The 20,387-nt window shown below is 41.9% G+C and overlaps 1 protein-coding gene and 1 long non-coding RNA gene across 6 annotated transcripts in view; one reads left to right on the top strand and one right to left on the bottom strand.

Moving 5' to 3' along the window:
• Positions 1-20,387, top strand: part of THADA (THADA armadillo repeat containing) — a 904,047-nt gene that overhangs the window by 669,689 nt on the left and 213,971 nt on the right. For all 5 annotated transcript variants that reach the window (XR_012244018.1, XM_073628459.1, XM_073628460.1 and 2 more), the window contains exons 32-33: positions 5,261-5,649; positions 10,733-10,857. Coding sequence is in view for 4 of the 5 variants with exons in the window: in XM_073628459.1 (XP_073484560.1) it covers positions 5,261-5,649; positions 10,733-10,857 (514 nt within the window). In the remaining variant the exon portion in view is untranslated. The remainder of the gene's footprint in view (positions 1-5,260; positions 5,650-10,732; positions 10,858-20,387) is intronic.
• LOC141140916 (uncharacterized) overlaps positions 8,038-20,387 on the bottom strand; it is an 86,159-nt gene continuing 73,809 nt past the window's right edge. The window contains exon 3 of the long non-coding RNA XR_012244019.1: positions 8,038-9,029. This is a non-coding gene — a long non-coding RNA (uncharacterized lncRNA). The remainder of the gene's footprint in view (positions 9,030-20,387) is intronic.

The following is a 20,387-nucleotide window of genomic DNA, read 5'->3' as shown; positions in this document are numbered from 1 at the left end:
CGTGTGAAACGCGTCTGCCTTGATTGCCGTTTTCCTGTGGTGTCACTTTGTTTTGTGGATAAAGAATAATGGACACATATTCATTATCTTGGTGTGCAGCTGTACCTTACTGTTTGCAAGGCGAAGAATGACCATCGAGTAAACTAGGAGCTTCGTGGTGTCATTGCTTAGAAAGGGGTGTATTTTGGAGATGTTGTGAAGGTTGAGGTGGCAAGATTTGGACATGGAGTCAGAGATGCTTCAGAGCCTTCTAATCTTTTGGAGGTGTCCAATTATTGTCTGTGCTGGCCAAGCTCCTCCACCCCTCACCTTCCCTTCTTGCATAAACTTTTTGTAGCTACCAGGGTAGGAGCGAAAAGGAACACTATAAAGCAGGGTTTCTCAAACAAAATCCTATGGAACCCTAGGGTTCCTCCAGAGGTTGCTAGGGGTTCCTCGAGCAATGAGAAATGTCTGCCTCTTAGATACGTTCCCATTGACACCATTGATCTTTTTAGCTACCTGTAAGGGGGGTAATTCTTCCCAATAACCACAAGTGTAAAGAACATTATCCCCAGTGACTATTACACTAAAGTATCAAGAGTTGTAGATTTAGTCGTTTTTAGCAGGAGTTCCAGGAGATTGGAAAGTTTTTTCAAGGGTTCCTCTGTGTTGGAAAGGTTGAGAAAGGCTGCTATAGAGTGTCACATGAGTAACTGCTCTGCAGAGTCTGCTTGTCTTTTGACATCACATTCAAAATGGCGGCACCCAGCAGCAGTCTTAGGCCATTTAATGTCTACACAAGGGAAGTTTTTATAGGTAAATCGCAAGCAAGAATACATTAAATACACTTATGATCTCATAAAAAGATTGTTGTTGAAATGAATGGTCAGGTGACAAAGTACCACATTGTTGGCCACATGATACTAATGTGTGTTACTGCACCACACAGGTGTTGTTTCTTAATTTATAATACTATGGAAGTATAGGCTTCTTAGCCAATTGTAAAGTGGATGTAATCCCTCACGTATACCCCATGAAGGGAACAGCCTCAGGTGATACAGAGAGATGAAACAAATCTCCCTACATAAGTTTTACAGGTATATCTGCTGTCTTCAGCTTTATAAAGGCATACCCTACTTTTAGGTACACAATGGGACCAGAGCATGTATGTAAAACGAAAATGTACTTAAAGTGAAGCAATACCTTTTTTCACTTCTAGGCTGTAGTGTGAGTGCCAGGGGCTGTAATGGGACATCAGGGGCTGTAGTGGGAGTGTCACATGTAAATAGGCTCATCTGATGCAAGGGGGGGTGCTCCAATCCGTACCCTGGACATCGTGCTGTGCGCAGAGGACAGTGCTGTGGAGAGGCTGGATGGGATTCTGTGGCTGACAGGGAAGCCGGAAGAACCACGGAGCGGATGTGATGTCACCGGAGGTGGGGAGGCGGCCAGGATACAGGAAGAGCACACTGGAACAGGGCAGGCTACGTGCTCAGAGCTTCAGTTCCTTCTACTGCAGCTGCATGGCATGGGAATGTTTGTACTTGTGAGGCACTTTACGTACACTCGCGGGTATGTCCGTACTTGCAAGTGTACGTAAAGTGAGTGTCCGTGCACGTCCTGTTAGAATTTTCTCTTCCTGTTCCAGCAGGGGGAGGGGAGTCTTGCCATACACTGTGAGACAGCTGATTGGAAGAAAGGCACACAACCCCCTCTCATAGGCAGAGACTTGCAGAGCTCTTTGCTAATCCATTTATAGCAACCTCCCACGACACAAATTTCAGCCTGGTTTTATCACAGTTGACAGAGAACATGTCAGAATTTATCATGCTGATAACAGAAGAACGGAGCCGGAGAAAGCCACAGGACTTAGGGCTTTGGAGAGATAAGTAAACACTACAGATATGTGGCCAGCTCAAATTTCATGAATCGGGTTTACATCCACTTTAAGCCTGGTACACACAATGAGATTATCGGACAAATGATCATCCGTTTTTTTATTTATTTATTTTTTTTTTTTGCATGCTAGTCTCCATATCGAAAATTAAGAGGTTACTAAACTTACAAAAATCCTTGTTTGACAATATAAAAATTTAGAAGTGATGTAATATGTTGTAGTGCAGGGCTACTAGCCAGGCCTTAAGAGTTACTTGCCACCAGTTGCCCCACCCAACCCCAACCATGCCCTGTCCCTAAACACGCCTTCATAAATTATCTCATGAAATGACACTTAAAGAGGAAGTAAACCCCACAAATTATTGCTGTTTTTTCTAATATTTAAATTCTTTTAATCCTTGCCAAGCGACATATATAGAAAGTTGTCCAAAACGAGCTTTATATATACCTTTTTTTAGCAGTTATATTCTTCTGTCTCTTCCGGGTATCGTCCGCGCCATTCTTCCTTGTGTATGCTGAAGCCGATGTGGACATCATTTCCGCCCTGTCGAAATCTTGCGCATGCGCCATAGCGTTGTAACCAAGCTTCTGTCACAAGGAGGAGAACCAGGAAGGAGGGGATCATGCTGAAGCATCGCGAGGCTTCGCTCTTTGCCGTTCTGAGTGTCAGATAATGACACGGCAAGCAGCGCAAGCTGAAACGGCACACATGTGCCGTTAAAGGAGAAACCTAGTGGGCAAGCGAGGGCGACGTCAAAGCACCTAGAAGCACGATTTACATTGCAAAGACAACTGTGAGTACACTTTCACAGGCAGCGATCAGCTGCCTATGCTATCTAGCTTAGATTGAGCTAAAGTAGTAGAGGAGGGTTTACAACCACTTTAAATGTTTTATGCAGAATTAAGTTACAAAAATAAATATTAACAACAAATTCATCAGTGCCCCTCAGAACAGCCTCACCAGTGCCCCTCAGAACAGCCTCACCTGTGCCTTTCAGTGCAGTCTCACCTGTGCCTGTCAGTGCAGTCTCATCTGTGCCTCTCAGTGCAGTCTTACCTTTGCCCGTCAGTACAGTCTCACCTGTGCCCCTCAGTACAGTCTCACCCGTGCCCGTCAGTGCAGTCCCACCTGTGCCCATCAATACAGTCCCACCTGTGCCCATCAATACAGTCCCACCTGTGCCCATCAATACAGTCTCACCTGTGCCTGTCAGTGCAGTCTCACCCGTGCCTGTCAGTGCAGTCTTACCTTTGCCCGTCAATACAGTCTCACCTGTGCCTGTCAGTACAGTCTCACCTGTGTCCATCAATACAGTCTCACCTGTGCCCGTCAGTACAGCCTCACCCTTGCCCGTCAGTACAGCCTCATCTGTGCCTGTCAGCTGGCCGATCATCAGAGAGCGGGGATTGCCCGCTGTAACAGCTTACATTTGAATTGCTGGGCTCACGTCACATGGTCCCGCCTCCTTGCCCGGCGCTTCCCGGCATTGGACCGGTGTTCTGTCTATCAAATGCACCGGACGAAGAGGCAGGACTGTGTAACGTGAGCCCAGCAGTTCAAATGAAAGCTGTGACGTGAGCGGTGCCGGGCGAGAAAGCGGGGCTGTATATGATGGTAAGCGGCGCCGGGAACCCAGCAATTCAAATGAAAGCTGTTACAGCGGGCAATCCCTTCTGTCTGATGATAGGCCAGCTCGACTCTTCCTCTCCTCTCTTACCCTGGCTGGGAGAATGACTCCCGTTCAACCCCGCTTGCTGGCGGTGCTCGCCCCCCTCCTTCGAGGCAGCCTGCGCTCGCCAGCCCTCATTTTCCACTTTCAAAATGCAAGTAGGCAAGTGGAAAATTTGAGGGCTGTTGTAGTGTATTTGTATTGTATTTTCAGACGAAAACTGTACTGATTTAAGAAAATGATACGATCTGGTCTCATATGAGATTTTTTTTGTGTGTTTGTCCTTTCGGATAATGTCGGATTAACTGTCCTGATTGACTTTCAAAAGCTCTGTACTAATGATTAGATTATCGTAGGATCGCGTTGAAATCTGTATTTTTTTGTCCAATTTTCTGATCGGGTGTACCGGCCTTTGGTCACTCTTGGTTATGTAGGCTTGAATGTTATCTCTTACATATTTATATAATAAATCTTAGGCCTCATGCACACTAGATTTTAAAATAACGTTCTAAAAAAAGCCAGTAGCTCTGCAGTGAGTTTTTCAACGTTTTTGCAATAGCGTTCCTTAGCGCTTTTCCGCAATAGGGTTTTTTTTGTTTTAATGGATCAAAAACGTCAAACGCTGGCGAGCTGCATTTTTTGAGCGTTTATCAGCGTTTTTCGATGTTAGAGCGTTTTTTTACAGCTGAAAAACTCCTCTCAAAACCCACTAGTTTTGGGGTTATTTTTTAAAGCCAACAAACGCCCCAGCCAAAAACTGCTGATAACAGCCTATGTGTGCATGGGCACATAAGATAACATGATGGGGAGTTTATTGACTGTAGAAAAAAAACGTCTGAAGCCAAAAACATCTGCTGTAAAAATGTCCAAAAACATCCTGTGTGCATGAGGCTTTATACTTTAGTCTAGCTGGGAGTACAGACCACATAGGAAAATGGGTATCTCTGACACACTACTGAGGGTGTTATATGCCACAATTTAGATGTAACCGAATGACATTGAGTTTTTGTGAAGCAATGTGTTAAGTAAATAATTGGCTTTTTTATAGACTATCATATTAGGAAAACCAGCCGTTTTAAAAATATCAAAATGCCTTTTTAAGTTGCATTCACATGTTCAAACTTGAAATTGAGATTTTAGCGATTGGGTGTACATATACCTTAAAATTCCAGGTACACAAAAAATTTTGCTTTAGGCCTCATGCACACTGGACGTTAAAATAACATTATTAAAATGTCAGTAGCTTTGCAGTGAGTTTTTCAACTTTTTCAACGTTTTTGCAATAGCATTTTTTAGCGTTTATTAGCGTTTTTCCGCGTTAGCGTTTTGTTTTTTTTTTTGAAGAAAAAAACAAAATTTATTTATTTTTTTTCCAAAGGATCAAAAACATGGTGAGCAACGTTTTTGAGCGTTTATCAGCGTTAGAGAGCGTTTTTACAGCTGAAAGACGTCTCTCAGAACCCACTAGTTTTGGGGTTTTTTTACTGCTCAAAAATGTTATTGCTCCAAACTGCTAATAACCCCCTATGAGTGCATGGACACATAGGATAACATGATGGAGAGTTTAATGACTGTAGAAAAAAACGTCTACTGCCAAAAACAGCTGCTGTAAAAACGTCCAGTGTGCATGAGGCCTAAAGAATATTGCTTGTTTTCCACCAGTAAACAAATATCGTTAATTTTTTTTTGTTTATTTTTTACCTCCTGGTCAGGGGTATCACAAGGATCCAGTTTTTGGGACGATGTACACAGCGTCATGGAAGATTGTGAATTGTTGGAAGGCTCCCAGCACACAGCCTCTGTCCCTGGATTAGTTCTGTACATGCAGAGCACTTCTAGACTGATATTATCTATGTTGAACCAGATTGGAGGTTCATGTGTTGGTCGGGGGTCTTCTACTGGGGACCTGAACCCTTCTTCCCTATTGAAGAAGATGCTGGTATCAGAATTGTATGAAGTTCGCTTATTGACACTAGAATTTGTTCTGCGATGCATGAAGACCAGCGATGGGGAGACTAAAGGATCACTGGTTTCTCCGGCTGTAGAGAAGACCCTGTTTGAAATGATGACCAAGGAAAAAAATTTGGAGTGCCTGTGCCAGGTAACCATTGATTCATATGTTTTGTCCATATATTGGGGCAAACTGGATGGAAGCTGTTACTGCTGTTGGGATTGTGGGAGGAATTAGTAAGGTGATTGAAGTTGCAAATGTGCACTTGTATAAAAGAAGAGTGCTGCAAACTTTATTCATACTAACATTTCAAACCTTGAGGCTCGGTTCACACTGGGGCGACTTGTCAGGCGACCTAGTCGCCTGACAAGTCGCCTCCCGTTCTGTGCTATGGAACCGTTCTAATCGGAGCGACGCAAGTCGCTCCGACTTAGAAAAAGGTTCCTGTATTACTTTGGGGGCGACTTGGGGCGACTTGCATAGACTTCTATGCAGAAGTCGTCTCGCAAGTCGCCCCGGCAGTCGTTTGCAGGTCGCCTCGCTGAGGCGACCTGCAAGTCGTGCCGCCCATGTGTGAACCGAGCCAAAAGTGTAAGTAAACCCCCCTATCGTTTCCAGCCAAGGAAGCTGCCATCTTGGCCTCTGTTTAATCTTCAACTGCCATGATGCTGCACATGTGATCAATTATGACACCAGCCATTGGATGGTTTGACAGCTTGGTTGAGAGCACAACCAATGTGACAGTTACATTCCCGACACATGCCAGAAATGTAACTGTATTTTTAAACTGTTAAATCGATGGGTTTACTAACGCTTAAAGAGGTCCACCCTCTTCATTGAGTTGAAAAAGTTCAAGTGCACAAACAGTTATTTAAAGCGGTGTTCCACCTGGGGAAAAAATTACTATATGGACAGTAGTTACCTGTCCAGGGAGCCCACGATGTCGGCACCCCAGACAATTTTCTGATCAGCTGTTGGGTGCTGCCGCCGCCATTCGGCATATGGGAAACCGACAGTGAAGCCTTTAGGCTTCACAGCCTGTTCCCTACTGAGCATGCAATTTCTAATTGGCTTGGTGGCGGAGGAGGGGGCTGAACTTCCGAGGGACGGCACCACGGCGTAGTCTCCTGGAAATGGGGAAGGGTACCTGTCAAAAACAGGTACCCGGTTTCCCCTCCCCCTGAAAGGTGGCAAATGTGGCACCGAAAGGGGGAGGGGGACAGATAAGCGCAAGTTTCAGTTTTGGGTGGAACTCCGCTTTAACCACTTCAGCTCTGGAAGGTTTTACCCCCCAACCCCCCCCCCCCCCTTGGACCAGGCCATTTTTTGCTACGCAACTGCTACTTTAACTGGTAATTGCGCATTCATAAAACGCTGCTCTCTTTTGGTGGTATTTGATCACCTTTACCTGCTAGATAACTTCCTATCTATTTACTAATGCTAACAGCATAAGGATTAAACATAGTTATTGTTGATTGAGAGAGTTTAGTTCCACTTTAATTAGTTGCCGCCCGCCCACTGTCAAATGACAGCGGGGCAGCTCTCATTCTGGGTGGACGTCATATGACGACGTCCCAGAACGGTCGCTCTCGCGCACCCACGGGGAGGGGGGGGCGCGCGGCGTTCGCGACTGTGTTGTAGGACACGGTGCAACCCCGATCGCGGCGTCCGCGTCTCTTTAACCTTGTGATGAGCTGTGTCCAATCACAGCTGGTCACATGTAAACGCGGAGATGGCGGCAATCGCCGCTCCTCGCCTCACACAGAGTGTGTGGCGAGGAGAGCCGATCAGCGGTATCTCCTCGCAGGGGGCAACAAAACATGTAATCAGGGCACTGATTATCAATGCCCTGATTACATTATAGCGCCAACGGTGTCACCAATCATTGCCCAACAGTGCCAACAGTCAGTGCCCACCAGTGCCAGCAATCGATGCCCACCACTGCTGCCTATCACTGCTGTCCATCAATGCCAGCAGTGTCGCCCATCAGTACCGCCTATCCGTGCTGCCTATAAGTGCCCATAAGTGCTGCATATTAGTGCCTCCTCATTAGTGCCACCTAATCTGTGCCCACAAGTGCCACCTCATCAGAGCCCATAAGTGCCATCTCATTAATGCCCACCAGTTCAGCTTACCAGTGCCGCCTCATTAGCGCACATCAGTGAAGGGGAAAAATTACTTACTTACAAAATTTACTGACAGAAACTAAGTAAAAATATTTGATTTTTTTTGTAAAAAATAAAAAACCCAGCAGTGATTAAATGCCACCAAAAGAAAGCCCTATTTGTGTGAAGAAAATGATAAAAATTTCATTTGAGTACAGTGTAGCACGACCACGTAATTGTCATTCAAAGTGTGACAGCGCTGAAAGCTGAAAAATGGCCTGGGCAGGAGGGGGGGGGGGGGTAAGTGTCCGGTAGGCAAGTGGTTAAGGAGGAACTGGGAGCACCAAGAGGACCTGCAACACAGCAAATCATAAAAGCTACAAGCATGGAGGATCACTAGCTGCAAGCTCACTTTGCTAACCACTCAGACAATGTAGGAAAGATAATTGATCACAAATATAATATTGTACACTTTCTGATAACAGATTAGGGTTGTAGTTATCAAACATTTATTAGCACAGCCACATCAAATAAATATAACAATATTCTGTACTATTATTATATGTATACAACATAAGATAAAATACATGCTTGACGTGTCTTTCTTATCTTGCACACAGTACACACAATGGGGTTGATATATTAAAGGCAAATAGACTGTTCATTTTGAAAGAGAATTATCCCCAGAGTTTAGTGAATGAGGTAAAGTTGTGCTGGTTTCCATCATCCAATCATGTTTTAAGCAAAAATGCGGTTTTATTTTTTTTTTTCTTGGTACGTGAAATCACACCACATTCACTAAGCTCTGGGGAAAATTCCCTTGCAAAGTGCAACTTCCCTTACAAAGTGAACAGTCTGCCTATAGGTAAATGGACAAAGTCATGCAAATCATTCCTTTTTGCCTCTTCTAGCCCTAAGTTCATCCAAATCCATTGGCGTATAGCACTGATATAACCATAATTTTACACATCCAGTATTACCAACTTGCAATTGGATATTGCAGGTTTTTTTTTCCAGCCCTCATCAGTACAAGATATGGCTTACTGGCTCTATAGTATAAGGCTTGAAATCATGCAATCAATTTTGAGGTGTGCCAGACACACATTTTGTATCCGAGTCACATCTGCCCAGCGTTAATCTTAGTCCCTTAGTCCAAATATGTGCATTGCAAAGCAAGAAATCACCATGTTAAAGCAGTGGTTACATCATTACAGGGTAGAATATAGTCTGTGCAAAGAGCAAATCAGTTGGCGGGACCCAGCAGGTCCTCCCGCTAAAGGCTGCTTGCAGAAAATATTAGCGGGGGGGGGGAGACCGTTCACCCTCCATAAGGAAGAAGACCAGCAGTAATCCGCCTTTATTCCAGGAAGCTCTTGCTCAGAGGTAAGGTGCAGGAGTTGTTTGATGCTGAAAGACTTCAAGGATCTGGAAGGCATACACAAAGAGCATCAATGTTCAAAGAAGAATACATATAACTCTTATGTTTAGACAATATTTATATACCCAGGTTTTCAGCTTTAAGGCCCCATTGACACTACGCATAGCAGGAATGTAAAGGCAGGGTGTCCCAATACTTTTGACAATATAGTGTATATAACTCTATAATCTATCTATCTATCTATCTATCTATCTATCTATCTATCTATCTATCTATCTATCTATCTATCTATCTATCTATAGATAGATAGAGATATATATATATATATATATATATATATCTATAGATATATATATATCTATAGATATATATAATAAATTATGTACAGATGCAAAAGATGTGCAATACAAGAGGACCACTTTTTCAAGAAAAAAAAGTACAGGATATTATTTTGGATCAATATAAATGTAGGTATGCCTTAGGCCCTGTGCCCACTTTGCGAGTTGGAATACGCCAGCCATTGTCACATGACAGAATCAAGACAAAATGCACCTTTCAAATGTGAATCTTATTAGGAGCACAGGCTTCTTTTTGGCCAAAAAACGCACATAGGGAGGCCCACTCAGGTAAACGGGCTGTCCTTTGCGCAACATGCGGAATCATGTATTTCCAAATTGCAAAAAGGAACGCTGAAGCTGTTATAGCTGCAAAGGGTGGGCCAACTCAATACTGGACCCTACGGACTAAGGCCCGATTCACACCTAGGCATTTTTAGTGCTTTTTGCATTTTGCAGATTTGGACTACAGCCCATTTAACATGATTTCCTATGGAAAATGTTCTGTAGAGCAAATCTTCAAAATGCAAAAAGCACTAAAAAAGCATAGGTGTGAATCAGGCCTAAGACTGGGATGCCGTTAAAGTTCATGTGCGTGTAAAGGCAGGCATCCCAATACTTTTGACTACATAGTGGGTGTGTATATTTATATATTACATATACACAGTATATATATATTTATAGAGCGAGAAAGAGAGGATTGCTGCACATAAAATGTAATAGAAAATGACGTACAAAAGGAATAAATACTTAAAGCAGAGTTCCACCCAAAAGAGGAACTTCTGCTCATTTTTCTCCTCTCCTTCTCAATTGGCACCTTTCGGGGGGGGGGGACAGGTATCCTGTTCCCACTTCCGGGAGTCCGGGCCGCGGCCCGTGACATCACCGCGGGGCTCCCTCCTCCTCTCCCTGTCGCCGGGCCAGTAGGAGAGAGGAGCAGAGCCTTACGTATGCGCAGTAGGGTTCCCGGCGTGAAGCCGTAAGGCTACACTGCCGGGTACCCTCACCCGAAATGGCGGCGGCAGCACCCAACAGCTGATGGAAACATCAGCTGCGGCACCGACATTGCTGGACTCCAAGACAGGTAAGTGTCCTATTATTAAAAGCCAGCAGCTGCAGTATGTGTAGCTGCTGGCTTTTAATTTTTTTTTTGGGGGGGGAGGGGGGGCGGAACACCGCTTTAACAGTTTCGAGCTACATGGATAACACCCTTCTTCAGAGTAGAACACATCTCATATACAGCATATAATATTATATATATTCAAAAACATGCAGTGATAATGTCGAGCTTAAGCACCATTTATTTATGCCTCCCGGTGAGAGGAGGCCTGGATAATATATGCAACAATCAAATATTTAACATGAATAGCTTTTTGCTTGATTTTCACAAGAACATTTTCCCAATTGCTTGTCAGGTGATGGGAATCCTTCATGAAATGAATGTTGAAAAGGTTCTTTTGATGGCAAAACAGAATTTTCAAACGGAGCCCAAAGACTTGCTAAGGAGGATTATAAATCTTGTATCCACTACAAGCCACAGGTGTGTACTGACAGTTCTGCTGTCCTTTCATTTGATGTAATAACAAATATTGTATAATGGTGTCACAGTATACATTCTCATCACTGTAGTGTAGCAATTTCTTAGTGGTCTTTTTTTTTTTAAAGTAATGTAATCCTCCAGAATCGTCACTGGTTGTCCTGTGCTGAGAGCCATGCGTTGGCCAGTTTTTTTAAATACTTGACAAAAGTTTCATAAATTGAAGATTATATCCAACTTTCTAGGTATAAAAAGTAGCATTATAAACTATGATTTGTAAAAGCAGGAGGTATTGGTTTAAACGATGTTCTGCCTGTTTTAAATCATGCTGTGTGGACAATAGACACGTGCAACGCGTTTCGTAACTAATCGAAATTCGGACGAATTTTGCATCTTTCGGACATTCGGTTGCATCCGAATGTCTGAAGGAAAAAAATAACGAATTTCAACAAATACGAAATAAATTATAGCGAAAATAAAGAATGAATTCAACATGATTCGTTAAAGGTCTAATGAAACAAAAGGTCAACTCGGAGTAAATCCTACAGTCCAATCAGCTGATTAATTTTGTGCTGGAAGTTGGATTACTGGCAAAGTGCATTCCTGAGAACTGAGTGAGAAGGGTGTTGTATTGTATTTGAGCAGAGGAGAAGAGATCTTGTCATTGTGTGTGTTAATGGATTCAATAAATAAATGACTTTCCAAACTACAAATTGTTATCGCTAGGGTTGTCCCGATACCGAGTTTTTGCAGGAGTACTTGTGAAAATGCTCCCAATGCCTCGTACAATACCTGGACACTCAGGAACAATCGGTGCGGCGGTGGGGAAGTTATAATCACAGATCTCCCTGTGTTGGCTTTCAGTAAAGCAGCTGAAAGCCACGGAGGGGAGAGGAGGAGAAGCACACAGGGAGATTGGTAATTATAACTTCCCCAGCCGCACAGATTGTTCCAGAGTGTCCCCTGTATCCTCCTCTAACCCCCCCCTTGTTCTAATCTGTGCTCCCCCATTGGCTCATTTGCCCCCCCCCCCCTCGTGTCCTCTGGTCCCCCCCTCCTCCTTCGCACACCCTTCGTGACCTCTTCCAGTCCCCCCCCCCCGTCCTCCACACTCCCCTTCTGTGTGCTCCTCCAGTCCCCCCCCTCCTCCTCCCTCCCCCTCTGTGCGCTCCTCAGGTCCCCCTTCTTGTGCGATCCTCCGGTCCCCCCATCCTCCTCCGCCCCCTCTGTCCCAGATCTTTCAGGATGTCCATTTATAACTGAGCATCGTAAACTGTTTATGATGCTTCAGTTCATCTTCAGTGCAGCTGAGGCTGCTGAGAAAAGTACTGGGGAATCTCTATTCTCAGTCCCTTTCCATGTCTCAAAGGGGAGACATGGAAAGACCCCTGACATCTCACCAAAGCCCTCCTACCCTAAGATTTAAAAAAAAAAAAAAGTAACATTGATATAAATAAATATTCTAAAGTAAAATTGTAAAAATAATAAAAAATAAAATACTGACTGTCCACTCCCCCCCCCACCCCCCAAAAAAGGAAGCATTGTTAAAAAAAATATATGTATAGTAAAAAATAAAAATGTAAAATAAAATAAAAAGCTACTGACATAGCCCACACCTCATCAGTACCACCTATTAGTGCCCATCAGTGCTGCATATTAGGGCCACTGTCACATGACATTAAAAAAAAGAATCGGTATCGGCGAGCACTTGGAAAAAAAAAAAGTATGGGTACTTGTACTCGATTTAAAAAAGTGGTATCAGGACAACCCTAGTTATCACGAATATATATACATACATAAATATCGAAACAATATACATACAAAACGAATCGATACGGTATAACGAATATCGACACGCTACAGAAATAACAAATTATCCAAAACGAATTAACGTAACATAACGAATATAACAGAATAAAATTATGTATTTTACGAATGAAAATGAAACTAAATTTTCTGTTGTGCACAAGTCTAGTGGAGAAGTCTGTTTTCAAGATTGTTTTAAGTGATTGTTTAGAGTGCAGAAAAACTGCAATTTTTTAAAACAAATGCTACTCTCCACAGAGTGTAACCTGTATTCATCTCATACAGCCTAACGTAAGCCAAAGGTAGAACATGATCAGTCTTCCAAAACTGCATTTTCATTGCAGTGTTATCTTTATTTTGTAAGTCTTATCATTCAACAGGCAAATATCCTACTGTTGGTTAAGGAGATACAGCAGGTAAAATAAGTATTGAACATGTCACCGCTTTTCTCAGTAAATATATTTCTAGGTGCTATTGACATGCAATTTTCACCACATGTCGGTAACACCCATATGCAATCCATACGTACAAAGAAACCTCCTGTATTGAATTTTATTGTAACCTTACTGTCTGCCCTCATGTTGTAAAGTGCTGCGCAAACTGTTGGCGCTATATAAATCCTGTATAATAATAATTAAAAAAATAAGTTCAGAAATTAAGTTATGTGAAGTAAAATGGAAAGACATAGGGAAAAAGTATTGAACACATAAAGAAAGGGAGGTGCAAAAAGGCATGGAAAGCCAAGACACCAGCTGAAATCTATCAGTAATTAGAAAGCAATCCTGCCCCTTGGCAAATTAAGCTGGTTCAGTCTCAACTGATGGCCTATAAAAAGATGTCTCATTACCAAGGTGTCACATAAGAAACATCTCATGATGGGTAAAAGCAAAGAACTCTCTCAAGACGTTCCCAAATTTATTGTTGCAAAACATACTGATAGCATTGGTTACAGAAGGATTTTGTAAACTTCTGAATGTTCCAACCAGAGGTTGTGCAATACAGCCAGAAGTCGAGCAGTCCTCAAGTTGTACAGTTTTGTAGTCCCAATCCAAGTTCATCGTTCCCCAATAAAAACACAAAAAGAAATCCCTAGACAAATCTTTGAGCCATCGGAAGAATGCAGAAAATGCTGCGTGTCTATGTGCTCCGAGGGGGGAAATAGGACCAAAATGTCCAGTGGCTCCTACAGAGTTAGCCCTACATTATCTAAAAGCAATTCTACATATAGACATCCAAAATGACAAGACGAAAAAAGTCAAATATATTAGAAACGTGATGATTGTGATTATATGCTCCCACCCCCCAACACTTCTTAAAGTTTAGATGGACTCCTCATCTGCAATTTTTCTCTAGCTCCCCACCCAGTGTACTGAGAGTGCCAGGAAGAGGTGCCACCTTGTTCCTCGCTTACACTGTATTGCACTTCAAACTGTCTACATACCTGCTGTTCCTGATTAACTTATATCCCTTTTTTCCCATATGTAGGGAATAAAGATTCTTGTCCCGATTGTAGCTACTGTGGGCTTGTTTTACCAAAATGCTCCTTGTACTCTGAGTTGACTCATTTCAGGTCTTACTCATGGGCCACTATGAGTATAAGTGGTATGCCAAGCAAACACAGAAAAATTTGATGGTCATACAGCACTTTAATGTTTTCGTGGGGGTGGATGAAATGGGTGCAATGAGGGGGAAAGAGTTACTGTCCTTGTATTGTTTAATGAAAAATGCTTAATAAAAAACTATCTGATTGAAAAAAAATTTAAATGCAGGCTCCCAGACCATGCCAAACAAAATAAAGTACATAGCAATATAGCCAGATAGATGTTATATGTGCCCCTTTTGCATTTTAAGGTACTATGGTGCATGTTGCGAAAAGAGAGCTTTACTCATTCATATACAGGTTTTTTTTTCATTTTGTTTAAAACTCTGAAATGTGAGGTATTACACAAGTCGAACGTTATTTGAACTGAAAATACCGATGAAATAACTCTTATCAAAACCCCATAAGAGCCTATTTCTTCATGGACCTCCACGGAGAAGGGAGGGGGGTGTAAATATTGGGCACTATACATTTCAACCAATCTAAGTTGCATACCAGAAAAATATAGTCAGCAATAATAGAGAGCGCCAAGGAAAATGGAATATTTTAAAAGATTAGCACACTTACACCCCTGAAATAGGAGGAGTAGGTAGAGTGAAATTGGTGACTGAACGTTCATGTGGAACATTGGGATGCTTGGTCTGGTACCAGGTGAGTTTCCTGCAGGCATAACATAGAGGAACCCAAACACTTAGCCATTTGTAGAACGGCCAACCTTTTCACTACTATCCAGTCCTCGTACATTCCAACTAGTAATCATGTGGCACTTAGACATGACAGGGTCATAGAAAAAAGATGTAGCAGATATTGTAATAGTGCATAGAAGACCTTCAGTCTACATAAAAGGCATTGGTACAAAGATAGATAGACCGGTAGGCAGTTAATTTTTCTGGTCTTGTTCCCTCGGATCCTGGATGCAAATAACGTTGTAGTTCCATGGGGTATCAGATAGTTAATAACCAAACATTTCCTCATGCATAAACAGGGAGGTAAAGAAACATGCAAACCAACCAGGTTTGACAACACAACAGATCAGTAGTAGAGTGTCCACGAGGGACCAACAACAGGGGTGTGGAAATTACTGGCCTGCACAGAAAAGCCAGCTTTGTCGTTATAAGCAAGAAGAAAAGGGTACCATGCACTTGCATGTATCTCCTTTTAAGAAGAACCGGTAGCAGTGTGTCCTGTACTGGTCAGGTGGCCTGCCTATGTTTTGCCTCTTCTTCATGGAGTGAACGTTCCTCACGTTCCTCCCTAGCCTCTTGCTTTGTGTTTCAATTAATGCTTTAATGTACTCCAAACAGCAGTGTTTGTAATACTTATTTAGCATGCAAAAACCATCCAAGAAGCAATCATTCAGTTTGATATGATGTTTATCATAAACACCTCATAGGAGCACATTTCTTGGTGTACTAAGGAGTACTTCAAACATTGGTGCTCATACCAGTAATCTGTGAAGTTATATAGAAATGACTCTCCAGGATTGCATCCTTCGGTGCTGTCTAAGGGCTAGCAACCCCACTAGATGGCTGCCTTGCTAAGAATTGTCACGTTTCAAAAATAATTCAACTCCAAACAAGGTCTCAGTTTATAAGATAGGCTTCTCATAAGAGCACATTGCTAAATGTATAGAAAGGTATTTAGAGTATGTGTCTATACAGTGATACAGATTATAGACACTAGGAGGAAATCTTCATTAACCAAAAGTGATATCCAAAGGTACTGCTGTTAGACTGTAAAGAACTCTTGTGTGGAAGGATGTTGAAGTGCATCTAAAATGATCTGTAATGTGATGAATTTTCATGTAAAGTTCTGTAAGGAGTGCATTGGTGTCTTATATTGTGAAAGTGCTTCTCAGCATTGAATATAACGTTGCATCTGCACATGGCACATAGAAGTGTGACCAGATTGGTAAAGAGAGTCTATGCAACAGGAATAACTGCTGAAATTATTGCATTTGTGTATGAAATTGACCACCAAGTCCAGGTAAAAGTAACCAGAAGTAAAATGAACAGGGTGAGTCTTAGCGGTCTCCTTAGACAAATCTTGTCCATAGGACCAGTCATACTTTAAGTGTTACTAACCCCAGGAGCCTGCATTCACTATATCTGGTCTCCCACAGTACACAGATCATGGAAATGCAAAAGTTTTAGTAAATATAAACTGCTAAATACCTTTTCTCATCAGCAGTATATAGCAATCTTGTGACTTCTATCAGTGTCCAGCCAAGCACTGATTAAAGCTTGTAGGAGGAGTTTCTGACTGTCCTATGAGACTGCAGGACCCCTTACTCACTGTCTGGACAGTGCTGATTGGCCCTGTGCTGATCACATGCACACTCTCCCAAGAAAAAAAAAAACTCTCTAGCAATACACACCAAACTGAGCATGTTCAGTCTGACTCCACAGACTGAGTTATCAGGAAATTATATGGGGACAGTGGAAGAAGGGGTGGACCAGAGAAGACCGGATCATACAGCCTTTTTTACACAATGTGGAGGATTAACCTCTTAGGTTCCACAGTGAGTATAACAAGCATCCTTTACTGCATATACCAGGGGTCTTCAAACTACCCTCCAGTTGTTCAGGAACTACAATTCCCATCATGCCTTGTCATGTCTGTGAATGTCAGAGTTTTACAATGCCTCACGGGATGTGTAGTTCCGCAACAGCTGGAGAGCCGTAGTTTGAAGATTCCTGGCATATACAGACCGATTTTACTGTTGTGGGTTTAGTAACACTTTAAATAATAGAAGTAGCATTGTATACATAAGGGTCACAAACAAAAAGTCCTAATGCAGCAACCTATGCATCTTGATGATGAGTTTCACCCTACTGTTTCTTCTTTTTCTGCCTCTCTACAAAAGCCATCGGGTGAAATGTGCTAGCAGGATGCAAAGGATGCTTTGTTAGCTCCTGGACCTTCCACTTGTGACCGGTATGTGCACGACACTACTTTCATTATGGAAGTGTGTTCAGTCTTAAGGACAGCATTTGTTTGCTAAGAGACCACCAAAGCTGGTCATACACTAATTGATATTTGGCTGGTTCAGTAGGGACTACTTGACAGAAGTCAGACGTTTGACTTCTGTCGATGGAACAAGCTGGAAAGCTTTTCTTGATCAACAGCTGCAGCCAACTATCAATGTATTCTGATAATTGTGGGTGCCCTTGGAAAAACACATTGTCTCGGCGGGGGAGGTAGAGTAATGGGGGGATTGGGGTTTCCTCCATTTATCTTGTTTGTGAGGAGGGAGGTAGACATGTGCATTTCGTTTCGTTCCGAATTCGTTTTTTAACGAATTTCGACAAATTCGTTAATTCGGGAATATCTGAATTAACGAAAACCCGTTTAACAAATTTTTTCCGAATATTCGTAAATTCGATAAAATTGGACATTCGTAAATTCGGGCATTCATACATTAGTAAATTAGTGAATTCGTAAATTTGTAAATTCGGAAATCTGAAATAATAGTTAACTAATAATAACTTAACTATTAGTAATTACTAGTAACTTTTAAATTATATGTATTGTAATTTCCTTTCAAATTTGGCTGTTAGTGAAAGTAACACATACAAATTTATCTGAAGTTATGAATGATCCGAAAAAACGGAATGGAACGTAATGAATTAATAATAATAAATAATAATAATAACAACGTTTTATTATTATTATTTATTATTAATTTGTTCCGTTCCATTTGTTTAGATGCAGCATTCGTTTTGGATAATTCGTAACTTCGGTTAAATTCGTATTTGTTACGTTCACTGACAGTCAAATTTGAAAGGAAATTACAATATCAATAATTTAATAGTTACTATTTCTGATTTTTGGATTTTCAAACTTCGAATTTACAAATTTCCGAATTTTCTAATTTACAAATGTACGATTTTATGAATGTACGAATGTTCGAATTTACGAATCGCGATCATAACGAATGACCCGAAAAACGGAAAAAAATAATAAACTCATGAAACGAAAATGAACGAATTTTTTGGCTGTGCACATGTCTAGACACAACAGATTGCACATGTGCAATCTGTTGGCTGAACGAAACGGGGTTGATCACATATGGATCAGAATTTGGCTGGTCTCTGCTGAACCATCTGAATTTTTACCCATCTATAGCCAGCTTAAAGGATAAGTTCACCTTTTGGGCAAAAATAATAAATGCACATATTTGTTCAGGAAAAAAAAATATGTATTTGTTATTTTTTCCCTAAGGAACCTGGAAAGCATTGCACGAATGATCAGTAGATTAGGAGTGCAATGCCAGTCTCTTGTAGACAAGCCCTGCAGCTTTCAGCCTGTACCCCATATGGGCTGACTGTTTACAAGCTGCAGGGCTTGTGAATGAGCTATGAAGTTGGCCATCAGCAACCTCGCAGTCCATTCAGAACTACAAGCTGTCAGCCCAATGGCTGATGGTACTTGTAGTTCGTGCATTCACAGGAAATGGAATGAATGACGTGGCCAAGCCCCGCACAGCCGCCTAATTTTCAAATAGTGACAGCGGGTGCTGTCACAGGAAGAGAGGGAAAGGCTGCAGCTGCTGGAACATGTTCAACCCTAAATATGGGTGGAACATGTAACATGTTCCAAAAGGTGAACGTATCCTTTAAGACTCACCCTGCTCCTGTACACGCAGCAGTTGCACAACTACAATAGCTTCAGCAGGTATTCCTCCAATTTGGCATCATAGAAATAAAAACCTAACTGAAATTTTAACTCTTCCCCACTCCATCCAAAACTAAAAAAAAAAAAAAAATGTTGATGGATTAAGGCCTTAAGGAGATCAGGTTGAAAAGTCAGATGTTTTCTTTACATTTTAATTCCGGCTGCTGAAGCCTATTGGAAGATAAACAAAACCTGCTCTTATCTCCCCACAATTCAATTTATTAGACAACCCTGGTGGACATGGAGAAACACCAGACAGCGCAGCCAGCTGTAAATACTCCCCTGGCAGACATTTAGTGCCTTTCAGCTTTGCTGGTGCTGTGATTAAAATAGCTAATTGCCTTTGAAAATAGAGAATGGAGTTGCACAGCTCTGCTTCCAGGCCTGCTCATGCAAAATCGCTGGGAGGACTCCTATTATTCTTTAAAGGCGCACAGAACAAAAATAGACAAGTTTGTTTTAACCTCTTGCCAACCAGGCTTTTTCTGGCACTTTTTGTTTACATTTTTAAATCAGCATTTTTTGCTTGAAAATTACTTCTAATCCCTCCACATTATACATTTCTTTTCAACAGAGACCCTAGGCAATAAAATGGCGATTGTTGCAATTTTTTATGTCGCACGGTATTTGCGCAGCGGTTTTGAAAAAATACACTTTAATGAATTCAAAATAAAAAAAAAAAAGGCAATAGTTACCACAATTTTTTTTACATAATGTGAAAGATGATGTTATGTCAAGTAAATAGATACCTAACATGTCAGGCTTTAAAATTGCGCACACGCTCGTGGAATGGCGACAAACTATGGTATTTAAAAATCTCCATAGACGACGCTTTAAATGCCTTTACAGATTACCTGTTTAGAGTTATAGAGGAGGTCTAGTGCTCTCGCTCTAACATTCGCGGCGATACCTTGCGTGTGCTTTGAATACCGTTTACATATGTGTGCGCGACTTGCGTATGCCTTAGCTTTTGCGTGCGAGCATGGAGGGATAAGAGCGCTTTCAATTTATCTTTATTATTATTTATTGTACTTTTTATTTTTACGCTGTCCCTTTTTTATTTTTATGTAAACATCCCTTGTAACAGTAATAAATATGAGTCCTCTTTATGGAGAGATCTGCGGTCAAAAAGACCCCACATCTCTTCTTTACCTTTTTAAAAACAAAAAGATTTTTTTTTTTTTGATCTTTTGCTTTAATTTTTTTTTCTACCAGCCTGGACCAGAAGTGGCATCATGACACCGCTTCAGTCCTCGAAGGCCATAAAGTCAATCAAAGAGTGTAAACTCTTTGACAGCCTATGGGAGCAGACAGTCGCACCGTTGGATTGTTTCTCAGGCTAACCAGCGGAAACGACAAGCCCGAGAAACTGGCAAGCTGTGTGGGGGGGGGGGTGGGCATCCCCTGCCGCCGCTGCCGCTGTGGAAATCAACCACTCGGACCAGTTTCA

Source organism: Aquarana catesbeiana, linkage group LG04 (assembly GCF_042186555.1).
Source record: "Aquarana catesbeiana isolate 2022-GZ linkage group LG04, ASM4218655v1, whole genome shotgun sequence".
Classification (NCBI taxonomy): Eukaryota; Metazoa; Chordata; class Amphibia; order Anura; family Ranidae; genus Aquarana; species Aquarana catesbeiana.
Note: the sequence above shows the minus strand (reverse complement) of the source record. Positions and strands in the feature narration are given on the sequence as shown.